At 43.9% G+C, this 17,166-nt stretch overlaps 1 protein-coding gene and 1 pseudogene across 5 annotated transcripts in view; one reads left to right on the top strand and one right to left on the bottom strand.

Annotated features, from left to right (window-relative positions):
• Positions 1-977: 977 nt before the first annotated feature.
• The window catches only part of ZNF44 (zinc finger protein 44), a 53,152-nt gene continuing 36,963 nt past the window's right edge, over positions 978-17,166 (bottom strand). For 3 of the 5 annotated variants that reach the window (XM_031659860.1, XM_017952239.3, XM_017952241.3), the window contains exons 2-4: positions 3,940-4,066; positions 3,678-3,738; positions 978-2,630 (exon numbers count right to left, since the gene is read on the bottom strand). In XM_031659860.1, the coding sequence (XP_031515720.1) occupies positions 1,229-2,630; positions 3,678-3,738; positions 3,940-4,066 (1,590 nt within the window). In that variant the 3' untranslated portion in view covers positions 978-1,228. Of the gene's footprint in view, positions 2,631-3,677; positions 3,739-3,939; positions 4,067-4,867; positions 5,022-17,166 lie in introns of those variants that run through there. The other 2 variants (XM_017952242.3, XM_017952237.3) reach the window with 2 other exon arrangements.
• On the top strand, positions 13,274-13,746 carry LOC101026780 (annotated as a pseudogene).

Here is a 17,166-nt window from a genome sequence, read left to right as displayed (position 1 = left end):
CACATCAAAGATCCATTTGCAGTTTGGATTTTCCTGTCTGTCTCCATGTAGATGGGTCCAAAACCTGACTAATGGCTTCTTCAGTTCTGCCTTCCAACTTTCATGTCAGTTAGACTACTGCTGAATTCCAACATAAAATCCAAAAGGGAATAGATTCTAGAAAACTTAGTTCACGTTACCCATAATGACATAACACAATCTAAGAGGGACACGTCCAACCTAGATTGTGTTGTCCTATCGCAGATGTCACTTCTTAATTCAAAGTCTACCATCCATATCTTGGCCAGAAAGAGTAAAATGTGGAAATAATTTACATAAGACTATATTGTATAACCTTGGCCCACTATTCATTAGCAAGGGAAATAAAATAAGGCTCTCCTAATAAAAAAGAAGAAAGATTTTCTCCTGAGGAAGGTGGAATATATACATAATGGATAAGGGAAAGCCAGTACCTGCCATAGGATGCCAGTAGGAAACTCCCAGTACCAAACTGTCATTTTTCAATGGCCTCTTCCTTACTTACAGAACTATTAAGAGAAAAAATGTTATTAACTAACTTAAGGAAAAAACACTACCAATTATACCTCTGCACTATTTCTTAAATAGTATTTACAGAATAATCTCACCTCAATGTTCATTTATGAAAATAAGTGGGAACCCACAGTCCAGAGATCCACTTTAAGAATGTGGCACTAAGCCAGGCAAGGCAGCACACACCTGTAGTCCCAGCTGCTCAGGAAGCTGAGGTGGGAGGATCCCATGAGCCTAGAAGTCCAAGGCCAGCCTGGGCAACATGGCAAGACCCATCTCAAAAACAAACAAACAAACAAACAAAAAAACCAAAAAAACTGGCCCAGTGTGGTGGCTCATGCCTATAATCCCAGCACTTTGTGGGGCTGAGGTGGGAGGATTATTGAGGTCAGGGGAGTTGGCGATCAGCCTGGGCAAGATAATGTTGCCTGTCTCTACAAATATATACACATATATAAAAATATTTTAAAATAAAAATGTATTAAAAACTAGAATCAAAAAGGGACGTGGCACTGATAAATACATTTATAAAATTTTTTCATGGCATGAATTTTCTGGAGCATTACAGCTGAATTAAGTTATATCAGGCTTTCCTGTATTACTTACATTCATGCAACTACTCTCCAGTATGAACTTTCATATCAACTTTGAAAATCGTTAAAATTGCAAAACTTTTGATATTTTACATTTATAGTTTCTATTCAGTGTGCACTTTCTTCACATGGTATTGTAAGGATGCACGCCAAATGAAGGCGTTGCCACAATCCTTACATTTATAAGGTTTCTCTCCAGTGTGCATTCTCATGTGTACTCGAAAGCCTGTAAGAAAACTGAAGGGTTTTCCACATTCTTTACATTCATAGGGTTTCTCTCCAGTATGAATTCTTTCATGTATATGAATATAACTGGAACTACTGAAGGCTTTCCCACACTGTTTACATTCGTAAGGTTTCTCTCCGGTGTGGGTTCTTTCATGGATCTGGAAACCTGCAAGAGTAATGTATGTTTTCCCACATTTTTGACATTCATACTGTTTCTTTGCAGTGTGCATCCTTTCATGTCTTCGGGCAGAACTACAACAATAAAAGGCTTTCCCACATTCCCTACATTTGTAGGGTTTCTCTCCAGTATGAGTCCTTTCATGTCTCTGAGCTGAGTAGTAGTATCTAAATGTTTTTCCACATTTTTTACATTCAAAGGGTTTATCTCCAGTGTGAGTACTTTCATGTGCTTGAAAACCTAAAGGAGACAAGTAAGTTTTCCCACACAGTTTACATTCATAGTGTTTCTGTGCAGTGTGATTCCTTTCATGCTTTTGAGCAGTACAGTGATAACTGAAGGCTTTCCCACATTCCTTACATTTGTAGGGTTTCTCTCCAGTGTGGGTCTTTTCATGTCTTTGAGCAGAGTTGTGATACACGAACACTTTTCCACATTTTTTACATTCATAGGGTTTTTCTCCAGTGTGAGTTCTTTCATGTGCTTGAAAACCTACAGAAGATATGTAGGTTTTTCCACATTGTTTACATTCATAGCGTTTCTGTACAGTGTGATTCCTTTCATGTGCTCGAGCAGAATGGCGGTAAATGAAGGGTTTCCCACATTCCTTACATTTGTAGGGTTTCTCTCCAGTATGAGCCTTTTCATGTCTTTGAGCGGACTGGTGATATCGGAATGCTTTTCCACATTCTTTACATTGATAGGGTTTATCTCCAGTGTGAGTCCTTCCATGTATTTGGAAAGAACGCTGACAACTGAAGGCTTTCCCACAGGCCTTACATGTATAGACTATCCTTGCACTGTGTGTTCTCTTATGCTTTTTAAAAGACTGCAGATAACTGAAGGGTTTCCCACATTTCTTACATTTATACGGCTTCTCTCCATATTCCCGACACTTATACAGTTTGTGTCTGGTGTAAGATCTGTTGTGTGTGTTAAGGGATGAATGATGGCTCAAGACTTTTCCACATACACTGCTTTCCCAAAGCTTTCCTCCAGAAGTTGTTTTCTTGTTCAGACTGAGATTTGGAATCTGGCTGAAACCTTCTTCACCATGACTACCTTCTTCACTTTCACAGAGTCTCTCTACCATATGATTTCTGTAAAAAATGAGCAGCACATTAATAGTCCATTTATTAAAGATGTTCTCTTTATTAACTGATACTAGAATAACTATTTTTTCCACTTTCAGGGAAAGTATAGACTTTTTTGTCTTGTCTAAATTGCTTGTGAGGTGAATGTATTGAATGCTGTGACTCTGCAAACGAGCTCAAACATAGCTGTTATGAAAACAGTGATATTCATATATGGGTTTCTTTTTTTTTTTTTTTTTGAGACAGATCTCACTCTGTCGCCCAGGCTGGAGTGCAGTGGTACGATCTTGGCTCACTGCAACCTCTGCCACCCGGGTTCAAGTGATTCTTCTGCCTCAGCCTCCTGAGTAGCAGGGATTACAGGCACCTGCCATTGCGCCTGGCTACTTTTTGTATTTTTAGTAAAGATGGAGTTTTACTATGTTGCCCAGGCTGGTCTTGAACTCCTGACCTCATGATCCACCCACCTCGGCCTTCCAAAGTGCTGGGATTATAGGCGTGAGCCACCGCGCCCGGACCATATATGGGTTTCTTAATACTGTTTCTAAGTGAACTATTTTTCAAACACTGAACATCTATGTCATATTTAAGAAAGCACTTTGGGTTAATATTTTCTTTTGTTTTGTTTTGTTTTTTTTTTTTTGAGATGAAGCTTCACTCTTGTTGCCCAAGCTGGAATGCAATGGCGTGACCTCGGCTTACTGCAGCAGCCTCTGCCTCCCGGGTTAAAGTGATTCTCCTGCCTCAGCCTCCCGAGTAGCTGGGATTACAGGCATGTGCCACCATGCCCGGCTAATTTTGTATTTTTAGTAGAGATGGGGTTTCTCCATGTTGGTCAGGCTGGTCTTGAACTCCTGACCTCAGGTGATCTGGCCGCCTCAGCCTCCCAAAGTGCCGGGATTACAGGCATGAGCCACTGCGCCAGCTGGGTTAATATTTTCTAAGAACAGATACATTTGAGGCTTGGCTTATGTTTCCTTAATTATCAAATTTAATGACATACTAAGATTTTCTCCTCGAATACTGCTGCTTGCTTTTCTGAGTGTGACTCACCTGAGATTTCTCCCCTGGTTTTTGTACTGCTCTTCAGTGTTCCATTCTTTTTGTTTTGTTCCTGAAATGTAGACCCAGAAAATTATCATAAGTTATTAGAAATTACAGAAAAAGTATTAGATTCTAGGTCCATCTGTGACCATGCCTGATTTACAAAAGAATTTTGCCCTTTCACATTCCACATCTTGGAATAGCATTGATATCCAAGAAAAATGTATTCTCTAATTCATTCAAGAACATGATAGAATGATTTCCTTTTTACCTATAGAGGCCAGATTCCTGAAGGTTTCCCACATCACATCTCTGTAGAGTTTCTTCTGGGAAGGATCCAGCAAAGCCCACTCCTCCTGTGTGAAGTTCACAGCCACATCTTCAAAGGTCACTGAGTCCTAAAACATTCCAAATGTGTGTAAAGGAGAATGGGTGAGACTGACAGCACTGGGCAACTGTACTCAAGTCATAAGATGTTCACGATGATTCTGTGATCTCCAGGGATTGATTCTATGAATTTGTTGTCCGAACTCTCTTTGGCCACACTCCCTCAGTAATTTATGAACACATGAAAATTATTTCTACACTTTCACTGTGATCACAATCATACTGCTTTCCAATGGCAGGATCCAGAGCACTTTGGAGAAGTGAGAGAACTGCTGTACAAAAAAATTCATTTTGGGCTCCTTCCCGATTCTTTGAAAATGAGAAAAACTCATCTTTTTTTTTTTTTTTTTTTTTGAGGGAGGCCAGTCATCCACATCACCAGGCTGGGGTACTGTCGTGATCTCGGCCACTGCAAGCTCCGCCTCCCGGGATCCGCCATTCTCCCTGCCTCAGCCCCTCCTGAGTAGCTGGGACTTCCTGAGCGCCCGCCATCGTGCCCGGCTAATTTTTTTTGTATTTTTAGTAGAGCGGGGGTTTCACCGTGTTATGGGATGGTCTCGATCTCCTGACCTTGTGATCCGCTTCCTTTCGGCCTCCCAAAGTGCTGGGATTACAGGCGTGAGCCACCGCGCCCGGCCTCATCTTCTTCTTATACATCACATCACTCAACATTCCATGAGACACAGGGTCAACTCTGGATAATGTGTGAATGAATAAAAGCACACTGAAGAACTAGAAGCTTTTTCTACTATTCCCATCACTAAACATGAGAACAAGAAACACGTGGAAATCAAACTTGCAACAATATTTACCTGACCATATTGTCCTGAGGTCCTCCAGGATATTCAAGGTAGTCAGATCCAGCCAGTTCAATCAAAATATTTCTTTTGGAGAAGTTGGCTGGGCACAATGGCTCACACCTGTAATCCTAGCACTTTGGGAGGCCGCGGCAGGCAGACTGAGCTCAGCAGTTTGAGACCAGCCTGGGCAACATGGTGAAACCCCGTCTCGGTGGCTCACACCTGTAATCCCAACACTTTGGGAGGCTGAGGCAGGTGGATCACCTGAGGTTGGGAGTTCAAGACCAGCCTGGCTAAAATGGTGAAACCCCGTCTCTACTAAAAATACAAAATTAGCTGGGTGTGGTGGTGCATGCCTATAATCCCAGCTACTCAGGAGCCTGAGGCAGGAGAATTGCTTGAACCTGGGAGGTGGAGGGTGCAGTGAGCCGACATGGTGCCATTGCACTCCAGCCTGGGTGACAGAGCGAGGCTCTGTCTAAAAAAAAAAAAAAAAATTAGCTGGGTGTAGTGGTGCACATCTCTAATCCCAGCTACTTAGGAGGCTGAGGCATGAGAATCGCTTGAGCTTGGGAGGCAGAGGTTGCAGTGAGCTGAGATCACACCACTTCACTGCACCCGAGAGAAGTGTTTATTTTCACTTGTGTTAATATTTATCAGAGACTTATTGTCCCATTTCATGGAGTTATTAAGTTACTGGGAAGTTAAAGCTCAGGCATGCCATCCTGAGATGGCAAAGTGCCAAAAGAGCTCTTTCCAGCAGAACCATTACAGTTAAACTTGGGCCTTGCTGACCCTGAGGAACAGGTTAAGATTTGCAATTTACAGTCTGGGCACGGTGGCTCAAGCCTGTAATCCAAGCACTTTGGGCGGCCGAGGTGGGCAGATCACCTGAGGTCGGGAGTTCGAGACCACCCTGACCAACATGGAGAAACCCAGTCTCTACTAATAATACAAAATTAGCCGGGCGTGGTGGCACATGCCTGTAATCCCAGCTACTTGGGAGGCTGAGGCAGAATTGCTTGAACCCGGGAGGCAGAGGTTGCAGTGAGCCTAGATGGCACCACTGCACTCCAGCCTGGGCAGTAAGAATGAAACTCCATCTCAAAAAAAAAAAAAGAAAAAGAAAAAAAGACTTGCAATTTACAATAAAGTGCGTTAAAGTCCACAATGAAATGATGAATTTACGCATGATTATAAAATGTATAAAATGTTCTCAGCAGAGGTTTCTTCCAAAAGAACATAAAAATGCCCTTTCTCCAATTTAAGAAGGAAGTGATTCCCCAGTCACTCTAGAGAAGAGGGATAAGAGTTAAATTGAACTTCTCAGAAACCATACAAGGAGCAAATAGAGTGAAATATTTAAAGTTCTGAAAGAAAAACATCTGTATCAAGCAAAATTATCCTTCAAGTGAGTCCATAGTACTTTCTGAGACAAAAATTGAGGGAATCTGTCACGAGTACACCCGCTTTGCAAGAAATGTTAAATTCACCAGAAAGAAGGTAAATGACAAAGAAAGGTACTGCAATAGAGAAGGCATAAGTGGAATAAAATATAATCATTTTCTCATTCTCAATTAATGTGACAGATAACAGGTTGTTCAAAGTAACAATAGCTACAACATGTAAGTACAGTTTATGGATAAGTAAAACAGCATTGTTATAAGGGAGGGAAGAATTGGGAATACTCTATTATGAGTTACTTGGGCAACCAGTGAAGTGGCCTAAGATTGCCAGAAAGAGGGCTTAGGATAGTTGTATACTGAAAACTCAAGGGCAACCATTACAATAGTTTAAAAAAAAAAAAAGCATAATCAATATGTTAAGAGAGGGAAATAAATGAAATCAGGTAAGATAAATAGTCAAACACAGAAGTCACAAAGAAAATTAAAAAGTATGTTATTTACAAGAAAACTACCTACCTAATTATATGTTGTCTACAAGAAACTTTTTTTTTTTTTTTTTTTTTAGAGATGGAGCCTCACTCTGTCTCCCAGGCTGGAATGTGGTGGCACGATCTTGGCTCACTGCAACCTCTGCCTCCTGGGTTGAAGCGATTCTCCTGCCTCAGCTTCCCAAGTAGCTGGGACTATGGGTGTATGCCACCACACCCAGCTAATTTTTTATTTTTTAGTAGAGACAGGGTTTCACTTTACAATGGTCAGCTGGTCTCGAACTCCTGACCTCAGGTGATGTGCCCGCCTCGGCCTCCCAAAGTGCTGGGATTACAGGTGTAAGCTACTGCACTCGGCATTTTTTTTTTTTTTTTTTTAAGACGGAGTCGTGTTGTTGACCAGGCTGGAGTGCAGAGGTATGGTCTCAGCTTACTGCAACCTCTGCCTCTCAAGTTCAAGTGATTCTCCTGCCTCAGCCTGCTGAGTAGCTGGGATTACAGGCACGCACCACCATACCTGGCTAATGTTTGTATTTTTAGTAGAGACAGGGTTTTGTCATGTTGGCCAGGCTGGTCTCAAACTCCTGACCTCAGGTGATCCACCCGCCTTGGCCTCCCAAAGTGCTGGGATTACAGGCGTGAGTCACTGCACCCGCCCAAGGGGTTGATTCTCTAAGAGGACACAGAGAATCTATGTGTAATATTTAGCATGTATGTGCATAACAAAAAAATTGCAAAATGCACAAGGCAAAATGTGATACGACTACAAGGAGAAATACATGAATCCATGACTATGGTTGAGATTTCAACACCCTCCTACCAGTAATTAAGAGATCCAGTAGGCAAAAAAAAAAAAAACAGGAAGGACAGGCCGAGTACAGTGGCTCACGCCTGCAATCCCAGCACTTTGGCAGGCCAAGGTGGGCGGAGTTCAAGACCAGTCTGGCCAACATGGTGAAACCCTGTCTGTACTGAAAATACAAAAAAATCAGACAGGAATGGTGGTGTGCACCTGTAATCTCAGCTAGTTGGGAGGTTGAGGCAGAGGAATTGCTTGAACCAAGGAAGTGGAGGTTACAGTGAGCCGTGATCGCACCACTGTGCTCCAGCCTGCACTCCAGCCTGGGCGACAGAGAGAGACTCCATCTCAAAAAAAATAATAATAAAAAAAAATAAAAAATAAACGAATGAAAATACAGCCTATTAAACTTTGTAGGGGCTGGGCGTGGTGGCTCATGCCTATAATCCCAGCACTTTGGGAGGCTGAGGTGGGTGGATCACTTGAGGTCAGGAGTTCGAGACCAGCCTGGGCAACATGGCAAAACTCCGTCTCTACTAAAAATACAAAAAAATAAGCCAGGCGTGGTGGCGCATGCCTGTAATCCCAGCTACTTGGGAGGCTGAGGCATGAGAATTGCTTGAACCTGGGAGGCAGAGGTCGCAGTGAACCAAGATCGTGCCACGGAACTCCAGCCTGGGTGACAGAGTCAGATTCCATCTCAAAACACACACACACACCCACACACACACCCACACACCCCTTTGTGGGACACAGCAAAAAAGGGAGTACATAGAGGACAAATATGCTACTGAACAGATACGCTAGAAAGGAAGAAAAATATATAATCAATTATCTAAGCATGTGCTTCAGGAAATTAGAAAAAGCAAATTAAAACCATAGTAAGCAAAAGAAAAGACATTTTTTCAAATAGTGAAACTGCAAGAAATAAAAAAAAAAAAAAATCAAAACCAAAGCCCGCTCTTTGAAAAGATGAATAAAATTGATAAAAATCTAGTCAAGCTAACTGAAGAAAACAAAGAGGATAGAAATTACTAATATCACAAATGAAAGGGAGGATAATGAAAATCAGAAAGCATCTGGCAAAGTACGACTTCCATGTATGATAGCAAACTAGGAATAGAGAGAAACTACTATTTCTTAAGAAAGAACATCTACAAGAAACTTACAGCTAACATCATACTTAATAGTGAAAAACAAAATGCTTTCCCAGTAAGATGAAGAACAAGGCAAGGGAGTCCCCTCATGCAGCATTTCTATTCAACATGGTACTGGCACATAGTGTGGGCTTGCATCAGAAGCCTGTGGACAACTTATGACCATCTGGCTACCTACAGGGGCCACAAGAAGGGGTTGCTAAAGCCTACATAGTCTGGCGGGGCGCGGTGGCTCACGCCTGTAATTCCAGCACTTTGGGAGACCGAGGTGGGCAGATCACCTGAGAATCCAGGGAGTTCGAGACCAGCCCTCAACCTGGAGAAACCCTGTCTCTCTACTAAAAATGCAAAATTAGCCAGGTGTGGTGGTGCATACCTGTAATCCCAGCTACTCAGGAGGCTGAGGCAGGAGAATTGCTTGAACCTGGGAGGCGGAAGCTGCAGTGAGCCGAGATTGTGCCATTGCACTCCAGCATGGGCAACAACAGCAAAACTCCATCTCAAAAAAAAAGGCCTTCATAGTAAAGGAGTCTGAGGGCATTAATTGCACGGCAGTTTGAACAGTCTAGAAGCCTCTGTGGTAGAAATACCCATTCGAGGTGGGCTAACCTGCAAGTCACAGCATTAATTGGATTTAATTAAAATTTGAGCACAAGAATTATGTTGCCTCCAGAACAAAGAACAAAAGACTCTAAAAGATATTGTGATGGCAAAAGTCAATAGCTATTTCTTAGCCTGGCCAACATGGTAAAACCTCGCCTCTGCTAAAACTACAAAAAAATTAGCCAGGCGTGGTGGTGCATGCCTGTAATCCCAGCTACTGGGGAGGCTGAGGCATGGGAATCGCTTGAGCCTGGGAGGTGGAGATTGCAGTGAACCGAGATCACACCACTACACTCCAGCCTGGGTGACAGAGAGACCCTGTCTCAAACAAAACAAAACAAAACAAAACAAAAAAACACGCTATTTCTTCACTATGTCAGGGAGGATGCGAGTCCTCTGCTTACCACTTAATTTTCTGGAATTTAGCCAAGGTGTCAGTGTGTCTTACATTCTAGATGGGGCAATGGCCCTTCCACTTTTTGTAAGCTCTTTTCTTTCAATATTTGTATGTCCTGAATGGATGTCAAATGACTGTCCCCAGAAACCAATCACTTTTTTTTTTTTTCTTGAGACGGAGTCTTGCTCTGTCACCCAGGCTGGAGTGCAGTGGCACAATCTTGGCTTACTACAACTTCTGCCTCCCAGGTTCAAGTGATTCTTGTGCCTCAGCCTCCCAAGTAGCTGGGATTACAGGCGCTCACCACCACACCGGGCTAATTTTTGCATTTTTTAAAGTAGAGACAGGTTTTTGCCATGTTGGCCAGGCTGGTCTCAAATTCCTGACCTTGAGTGATCTTCCCACCTCAGCCTCCCACAGGTGTGGGATTACAGGCATGAGCCACTGCACCTGGCCAGCAATGACTTTAATGTAATGCCATGCCTGTGCTCCTGGAGAAAGGTACATAAAATTTAGATCTTGCTGGCAAAGACTGAATAGCAAGGCTACTGAGGTGCCATGAAAAGAAACCAGATAAAGGTGGACCAAATCCCTTCAAAGGTGAAGGTAAACTGCAGCTAAGAGTCTCTTGAAATAGAGACTGAATAGAACCTATACAAATCTGTGACACCAGAATATCTACCACTTGTTCGTTGGATGGAGTCAGTAATTTCCATAATGTTGGATATTGGGTGTAGGGGCTCAATAGGTTGGGATCACAGCAGTAAATTGCAGTAATCCACTTTGAGGCACCCAGATTTAAGAACAAGCCAAATTAGGCTGGGTGTGGTGGCTCACACCTATAATCCCAACACTTTGGGAGGCTGAGGAGGGTGGATCCACCTGAGTCAGGAGTTCGAGACCAGCCTGGCCCACATGGTGAAACCCTGTCTTTACTTAAAAAAATACAAAAATTGGCTGGGCATGGGGGCTCATGCCTGTAATCCCAGCACTTTGGGAGGCCAAGGCAGGTGGATCACAAGGTCAGGAGGTCAAGAGCAGCCTGGCCAACATGGTGAAACTCCGACTCTACTAAAAATACAAAACTTAATCAGGCGTGGTGGCAGGTGCCTGTAATCCCAGCTACGTGGGAGGCTGAAGCAGGAGAATCATTTGTAACTGGAAGGTGGAGGTTGCAGTGAGCCAACATCGCGCCACTGCACTCCAGCCCCGGCAACAGCAGCAAAACTGTCTCAAAAAAAAAAAAAAAAAAAAATTAGCTGGGTGTTGTGGTGCATGCCTGTCATCCCAGCTACTCGGGAGGCCAAGGCAGAAGAATCACTTGAACCTGGCTGGTGGAGGTTGCAGTGAGCCAAGATTGCGCCACTGCACTCCAGCCTAGGCGACAGAGCAAGACTCTATCTCAAAAAAAAAACAAAAAAAAACAAAAAACCGGTCAGGCCAAATTAGGCTGTTAACTGGAGAAATACTCAGCCAAATGCAGTGGCTCATGTCCATAATCCCAGCACTTTGGGAGGCTGAGGTAGGAGGACTGCTTGAGCCCAGGAGTTCAAGAACAGCTTGGGCAACAGTGTGAGATCTCATCTCTCCAAAAAAAAAAATTTAGCTGAGCATGGGGGCGCACCTGTGGTCCCAGCTTCTCAGGAGGCTGATGCAGGAGGATGCTTGAGTCCAGGTGTTGGAGGCTGCAGTGAGCTGTGATTGCATCACTGGATTCCAGCCTGGGCAACAGAGTGAGATCTTGTCAAAAAAAAAAAAAGAAAAAAGAAAAAAACGGCAGCACTGGGGATAGTTGCCCCTTCACTACAACCATATAACCATTTTGTATTAATGGTTTTGTATAATGGCTGTCAATCCTTCCAGGCCCAGTTCAATTTACATTGAGTCATATTAACTAATTTAATTGGGGAGTAAGTTCCATGGGGTCCCATTTTGTCAATCTAATTTGTAACTGCCAAAGACTTAATTTAAATTTATGGCTAGGTGCAGTGGCTCATTCCTGTAATTCTAGCTCCCTGGGAGGCCGAGACAGGTGAATCACTTGAGGCCAGGAGTTTGAGACCAGCCTGGCCAACATGGCAAAACCCCGTCTCTACAAAAAACACAAGAATTAGCTGGGTTTGGTGGAGAGTGCCTGTAATCCCAACTACTCACGAGGCTGAGGCAGGAGAATTGCTTAAACTTGGGAGGCGGAGGTTGCAGTGAGTGGAGATCCCGCCACTGCACTCCAGCCTGGGTGACAGAGCAACACTCTGTCTCAATAAATAAATAAATAAATAAATAAATAAATAAATAACTCACTCACTGGTTCAGAGCTTCCTTGGTCACTGTGGGATTTTTAAGGGCTGTTGTCTCACCTTGTCACCCAGGCTGGAGTGCAGTGGCACAGTCACAGCTCACTGCAGCCTCAACCTCCCAGGCTCAAGCTACCCTCCCACCTCAGCCTCCCAAAGCCAGGACTACAGGTGTGCGCCACTACACGCAGCTAATTTTTGTATTTTTACAAATACAGGGTTCCACCATGTTGCCCAGGCTGGTCTTGAACTCCTGGGCTCAAGCAATCCACCCACCTTGGCCTCCCAAAGTGCTGGGATTACGGGCGTGAGTCACCGCACCTGGCCCTATGTGATATTTTAAGACAATTTGTTCTATAATACAACCAAGAATGATTTAGCCAACACAATAGTTACGATGGCTAAGGAGAGGCACAGGGATTTCTGCTCTATTTATTTTATATTCAGTAACTCCTCTATGAGTATCGGGACACCTTCATTACATTTGATGGGATACCCAGATACAACTATAACATGAGCCCTAGTACTAATCCCATGAAGGTTTATCAGCTCATACAGATGTTAAAATTCAGAACCTACATTATAGAGGACAAAATCCCAAGGAGTGCCCTTTTATGATTTTTGTTATGCAAATCCCTTTAATACATTTTCAATTGGGTCAAACTGTGGACTTCTGTTTCATCAGTGTTTTTTCCTTTTGTTCCTTCCCTTCCCTGTTTTGGTTTTTGGTTACCGGATATACTTTGGGGGAGGGTGTGTCCTCTCTAAACTGGTACTAATACTTTTTTTTCCCCACCAGCGAGCCGGTGTCATCAGGGTGTCATCGGTGTCATCAGGGTGAAGGGCCTCCCCTACGGCAATGGTTGCTCTAGAAGGTTTAAGAACCCCGGGTTTAAGTCAGGTTTGAACTAACTTCTTTGCTACGCCACAGCTATGCCATGGGTGTTATCCCCACTAAACCGAAAGGTCAAGATCTCTGTCACGGTAGAGGCGTATGAGGCAGCAGCAATAGCACTTCAGGGTCTTGGGGAACCTTCTGCTGTTAAAGAGTGTGGACTCAGCCCATTATCTGATGGCTGCTGTTCTCTACCTTCCCTCCCTGTCTTCTTTTTGAAGGACTGCTCCTCCGGGGCAGCCACATAATGACCAACCTCTGACGCAGTGTATATAGTCCCCCCTCCACTCGCACTCTTTACATTTGGGGCAACGTAGGCATGAGTCACAACTTCACTATAAATACACAGGCAGGGCTCTTTCCGTCTCAGGCCGCCACTACGAGAGGAGCCGCCACCATGTCCGCGCATCTGCAATGATGATCCTGCGGAACTGCTCCAGTTTCCTGATCGAGAGGAACAAGCCGCCCTACAGCACCGAGCCCAGTAACTTGAAGGCCCCAACTCCTTCCGCTACAACGCGCTGATTCACCACAAGACTGTGGGCGTGGAGCCGGCAGCCGAGGGCAAAGGTGTGGTGGTGGTCAAGAAACGGAGATCCGGCCAGCCGAAGCCTGCCACCTCCTACGTGCGGACCACCATCAACAAGAAAGCTCGCGCCACGCTCAGCAGCATCAGACACGTGATCTGCATGAACAAGCACCGCCCCGACCTGCGCATGGCCGACCTGCGCATGGCAGCCATCCGCAGGGCCAGCGCAGCCTGTGATGGCGAAGAGGAAGCGGACCCGCCCCACCAAGAGCTCCTGAGCCCCCTAGCCCCAAAGCAATAAAGAGTCAGCTGGCTTTCTCACCACCAGCCCCACACGCCCACCAAAAAAGAAAAAAAAAAAAAAAAAACACACACACACAGGTAGGTCCTTGCTCAGGATGTAAACCCAGGACCACTTTAAGGACGGCCCTACTCCCATACTCCAGCTCCCAAATTCCAAGGAATTATCAAACTGTCAACTAAGGTCAGCTGAATCTAGAACCAGACTTGGCAGGGCTCAACAATGGAAGAAACACAGAGCAGCACAGCACAAAGCATGTGCTCCCAGTAAGCAGCAGCTCAAACTCTAGATGGGCCATAGAGCAGGTTAGCAATTCAGAACAAGAGAAGATAGACCCACGATGGTGGTCAATGTCTAGACATCTTGTTCGCAGCACCAACTGCTAGTCACCTAGAGAGGCGAGGCTGCAATGATGGCACTGATGAGAGTGGGTCTCACATACACTGAGAGGGTATGAAAAGGCTTATTACTCCCATGACTGAGGTTTCCAGGGAGAACAGGGCAGGCCTCTCAAGCAGGTGGGAAATGGCTTAAAAGAGCAAGGAAGGGAACTTGCCCAGGTATTTACTGTGGTTGGAAGTGGGGCTGGACACAAGTTCCTCTGCATGGGCAGCTGGTTATGTGGTTTGAATCTCCTGCCTTGACACAGGAAGGATGCCCAGGCCTTCTCAGCTTGTCCAGAAGTGGGGCATTAAGGGAAGAGGATGAAGTGGTCAATTGTGAAACATTAAAAATGTGGAGTCCAACCACTAATTACAAGAACAATGGTGAACAGGGCCAGGCATGGTGGCTCTGGTGGCTCACACTTGGAATCCCAATGCTTTGGGAGGCCAAAGTGGAGGATTGCTTGAGCCCAGGAGTTCAAGACCAGCCTGAGCAACATAGCCAGACCCCATCTCTATATAAAAAATAAAGTAGCTGGGTGTGCTGGTATGCGACTGTAGTCGTAGCTACTCAGGAGGCTGAGATGGGAGAATCACTTGAGCCTAGGAGTTCAAGGTTACAGGGAGCTATGATTGCATTACTGCACTCTAGCCTGGGTGACAGAGCAAGACCCTGTCCTCTGTCTCTAACAACAACAACAAAAAAGACAATGCGTTCACCAATAGTGAATAGAAAAAAATATGCATTTGCAATTGCTTGTTTTTATATAAAGAAACACTAACAGATGCACAAGTAATGATCAAAACTGGTTATCTGGGGGTGGCTGGAGCAAGAGCACTAGGGTAAACCAGGATATTCTGGCAGTAAGTTTTCTCAACCCACACTTTCTTGTAGATTTTTTTTAAACCTTTGCATTTTAAATGATTGAAAAAATTATATAAACCATACTTTACTATTAGCCATTATTTTTAATTAACTTGTTTCTAAAATTTATTGAATTTTAACTTTTTTTAAACATAGGAAACCATTCTAAGATTTCATCTTTTAAATGATAATAGGTATGAAAGTGTAAACTAAGAAAAAAATCTCTAACTAAATGACAAATTGCATCCTGTTTTGTATTTCTACTGTATCCCAGAGGGCAGTGCTTTCAGGAATGAGTAGCCTATTTAATGCATGATAGATTGAAACCTAACTCTCTAAATGTAAAAAAGTCTCAAAGCTTACGTAAGCTTTGAGTAGTTTCCCTTGTATCATTAAAATAGGAACTCACTTGAATTTTCATCTTATCAATTAAAATAATTCATTTTTCTTAGGAAGAGTAGAGCCTTTTAAATGTCACATCCTCTAGGGATATGCACACACAAAACTGACTTAAAAATGAAAAATGTACCCGAGAACTTTAATGCACTCATCTTGCATCTTGAGATTCTTTTGCACAAAAGGAACACAATTCTGTTTGGTTCCAGAATTATCTTGCCTGACATCATATTTATCAACTTTCATTTTCAAAGCTGAAGAAACGAAAGAAACGAATATCCTACACACTCACACATATAAAATTACAAAATGCTAAGGGAAACTACAGTTGGAGCACCACAATAAACAGATAAAGGAATCCAAAGGAAAGAAACACAGATATTCTTCTTATCAGCTTAGCAGCCTGCTTCCCCACAATTCAGAACTGTAAAACCCATACACAGAAAGTCAAACACCTTAACAAGCTTGGGGGTCAGACTCTCACCATTAAGGCCTAACACCTAGAGTAGTTCAGTCCCAGATTCAGTTTAAGGTTCTGACCCAAATGAACTCTCTAATTCATCAATCTCAGATCCAGGAGACAAAAGTCCTAACTTCACAGACTTTCTCAACACGTAAATATTACACTCTGAATGCAGCAACACTGGGGATGCAAAACTGAAGGCCAGGAGTGGCGGCTCATGCCTGTAATCCCAGCACCTGGGAGGCCAAGATGGGATTCCCTGAGGTCACAAGTTTGAGACCAGCTTGGGCAAGGTATCAACACCCTATCTCTACAAAAAACAAACAAACAAACAAACAAAAAAACAAGCATGGTAGCATGTACCTGTAGTCCTAGCTACTTGGGAGGCTGAGGCGGGAGGATCACTTGAGCCCAGGAGTCCAGGCTGCAGTGAGCCAAGACTATGCCACTGCACCTCAGCCTGGGTGACAGATTAAGAACCTGTCTCAAACAAAACAACAGCAACAACTACCCCTCAAATCCACTGTCTAAAAGCAAGCCCAAGGAAACTACAATTACAACCCCAGAAAGTATCATGCTGTTCCCCTCCCCACCACCTACGTGTGGATCCCCAGTTTTCCAATGCTCAGTTTCTGTCAGTACCAAAGAAGTCTTTCCTTGATAGGTGTGAGTATGTAGGACACCTGCTTTCCTTGATAACAGTAAGTACATAGGACATCTGTAGGGGAGGGGCTCTAAGAAGAACCACCTGGGTCTTAATTACTTCCCTTGGCAGAGTCAAAGGTGGCCTTACCTTCTAGTCACTGCCTCAGGCCTCCGCTCACCAGTCATGTGGCTTTAGAACACTTTTGATATTTTAAATGAGAGAAACCCAGTGTTTCAAGAATTCAGCAAAATCACTCAAACCAAGTATTTATGTATAAAGCACGGAAGCAAACTGTAAAACATCTAGTTTCAAAGCAAAACCTACAAATATCTATTCCTTTTGGAAAATGAAGTTAATCAGAAATGATTATTTAATCATTAGTCAAACTATTAATCATTAATCATAACAAACTATAATCATTAATTAGTCAAACTAATAATTTAATCAACAGTTAATTATGGCCGGGCGCGGTGGCTCAAGCCTGTAATCCCAGCACTTTGGGAGGCCGAGACGGGCGGATCACGAGGTCAGGAGATCGAGACCATCCTGGCTAACACGGTGAAACCCCGTCTCTATTAAGAAATACAAAAAAAACTAGCCGGGAGAGGTGGCGGGCGCCTGTAGTCCCAGCTACTCGGGAGGCTGAGGCCGGAGAATGGCGTGAACCCGGGAGGCGGAGCTTGCAGTGA

This window comes from Papio anubis, chromosome 20 (genome assembly GCF_008728515.1).
Source record: "Papio anubis isolate 15944 chromosome 20, Panubis1.0, whole genome shotgun sequence".
Taxonomy (NCBI): Eukaryota; Metazoa; Chordata; class Mammalia; order Primates; family Cercopithecidae; genus Papio; species Papio anubis.
Note: the sequence above shows the minus strand (reverse complement) of the source record. Positions and strands in the feature narration are given on the sequence as shown.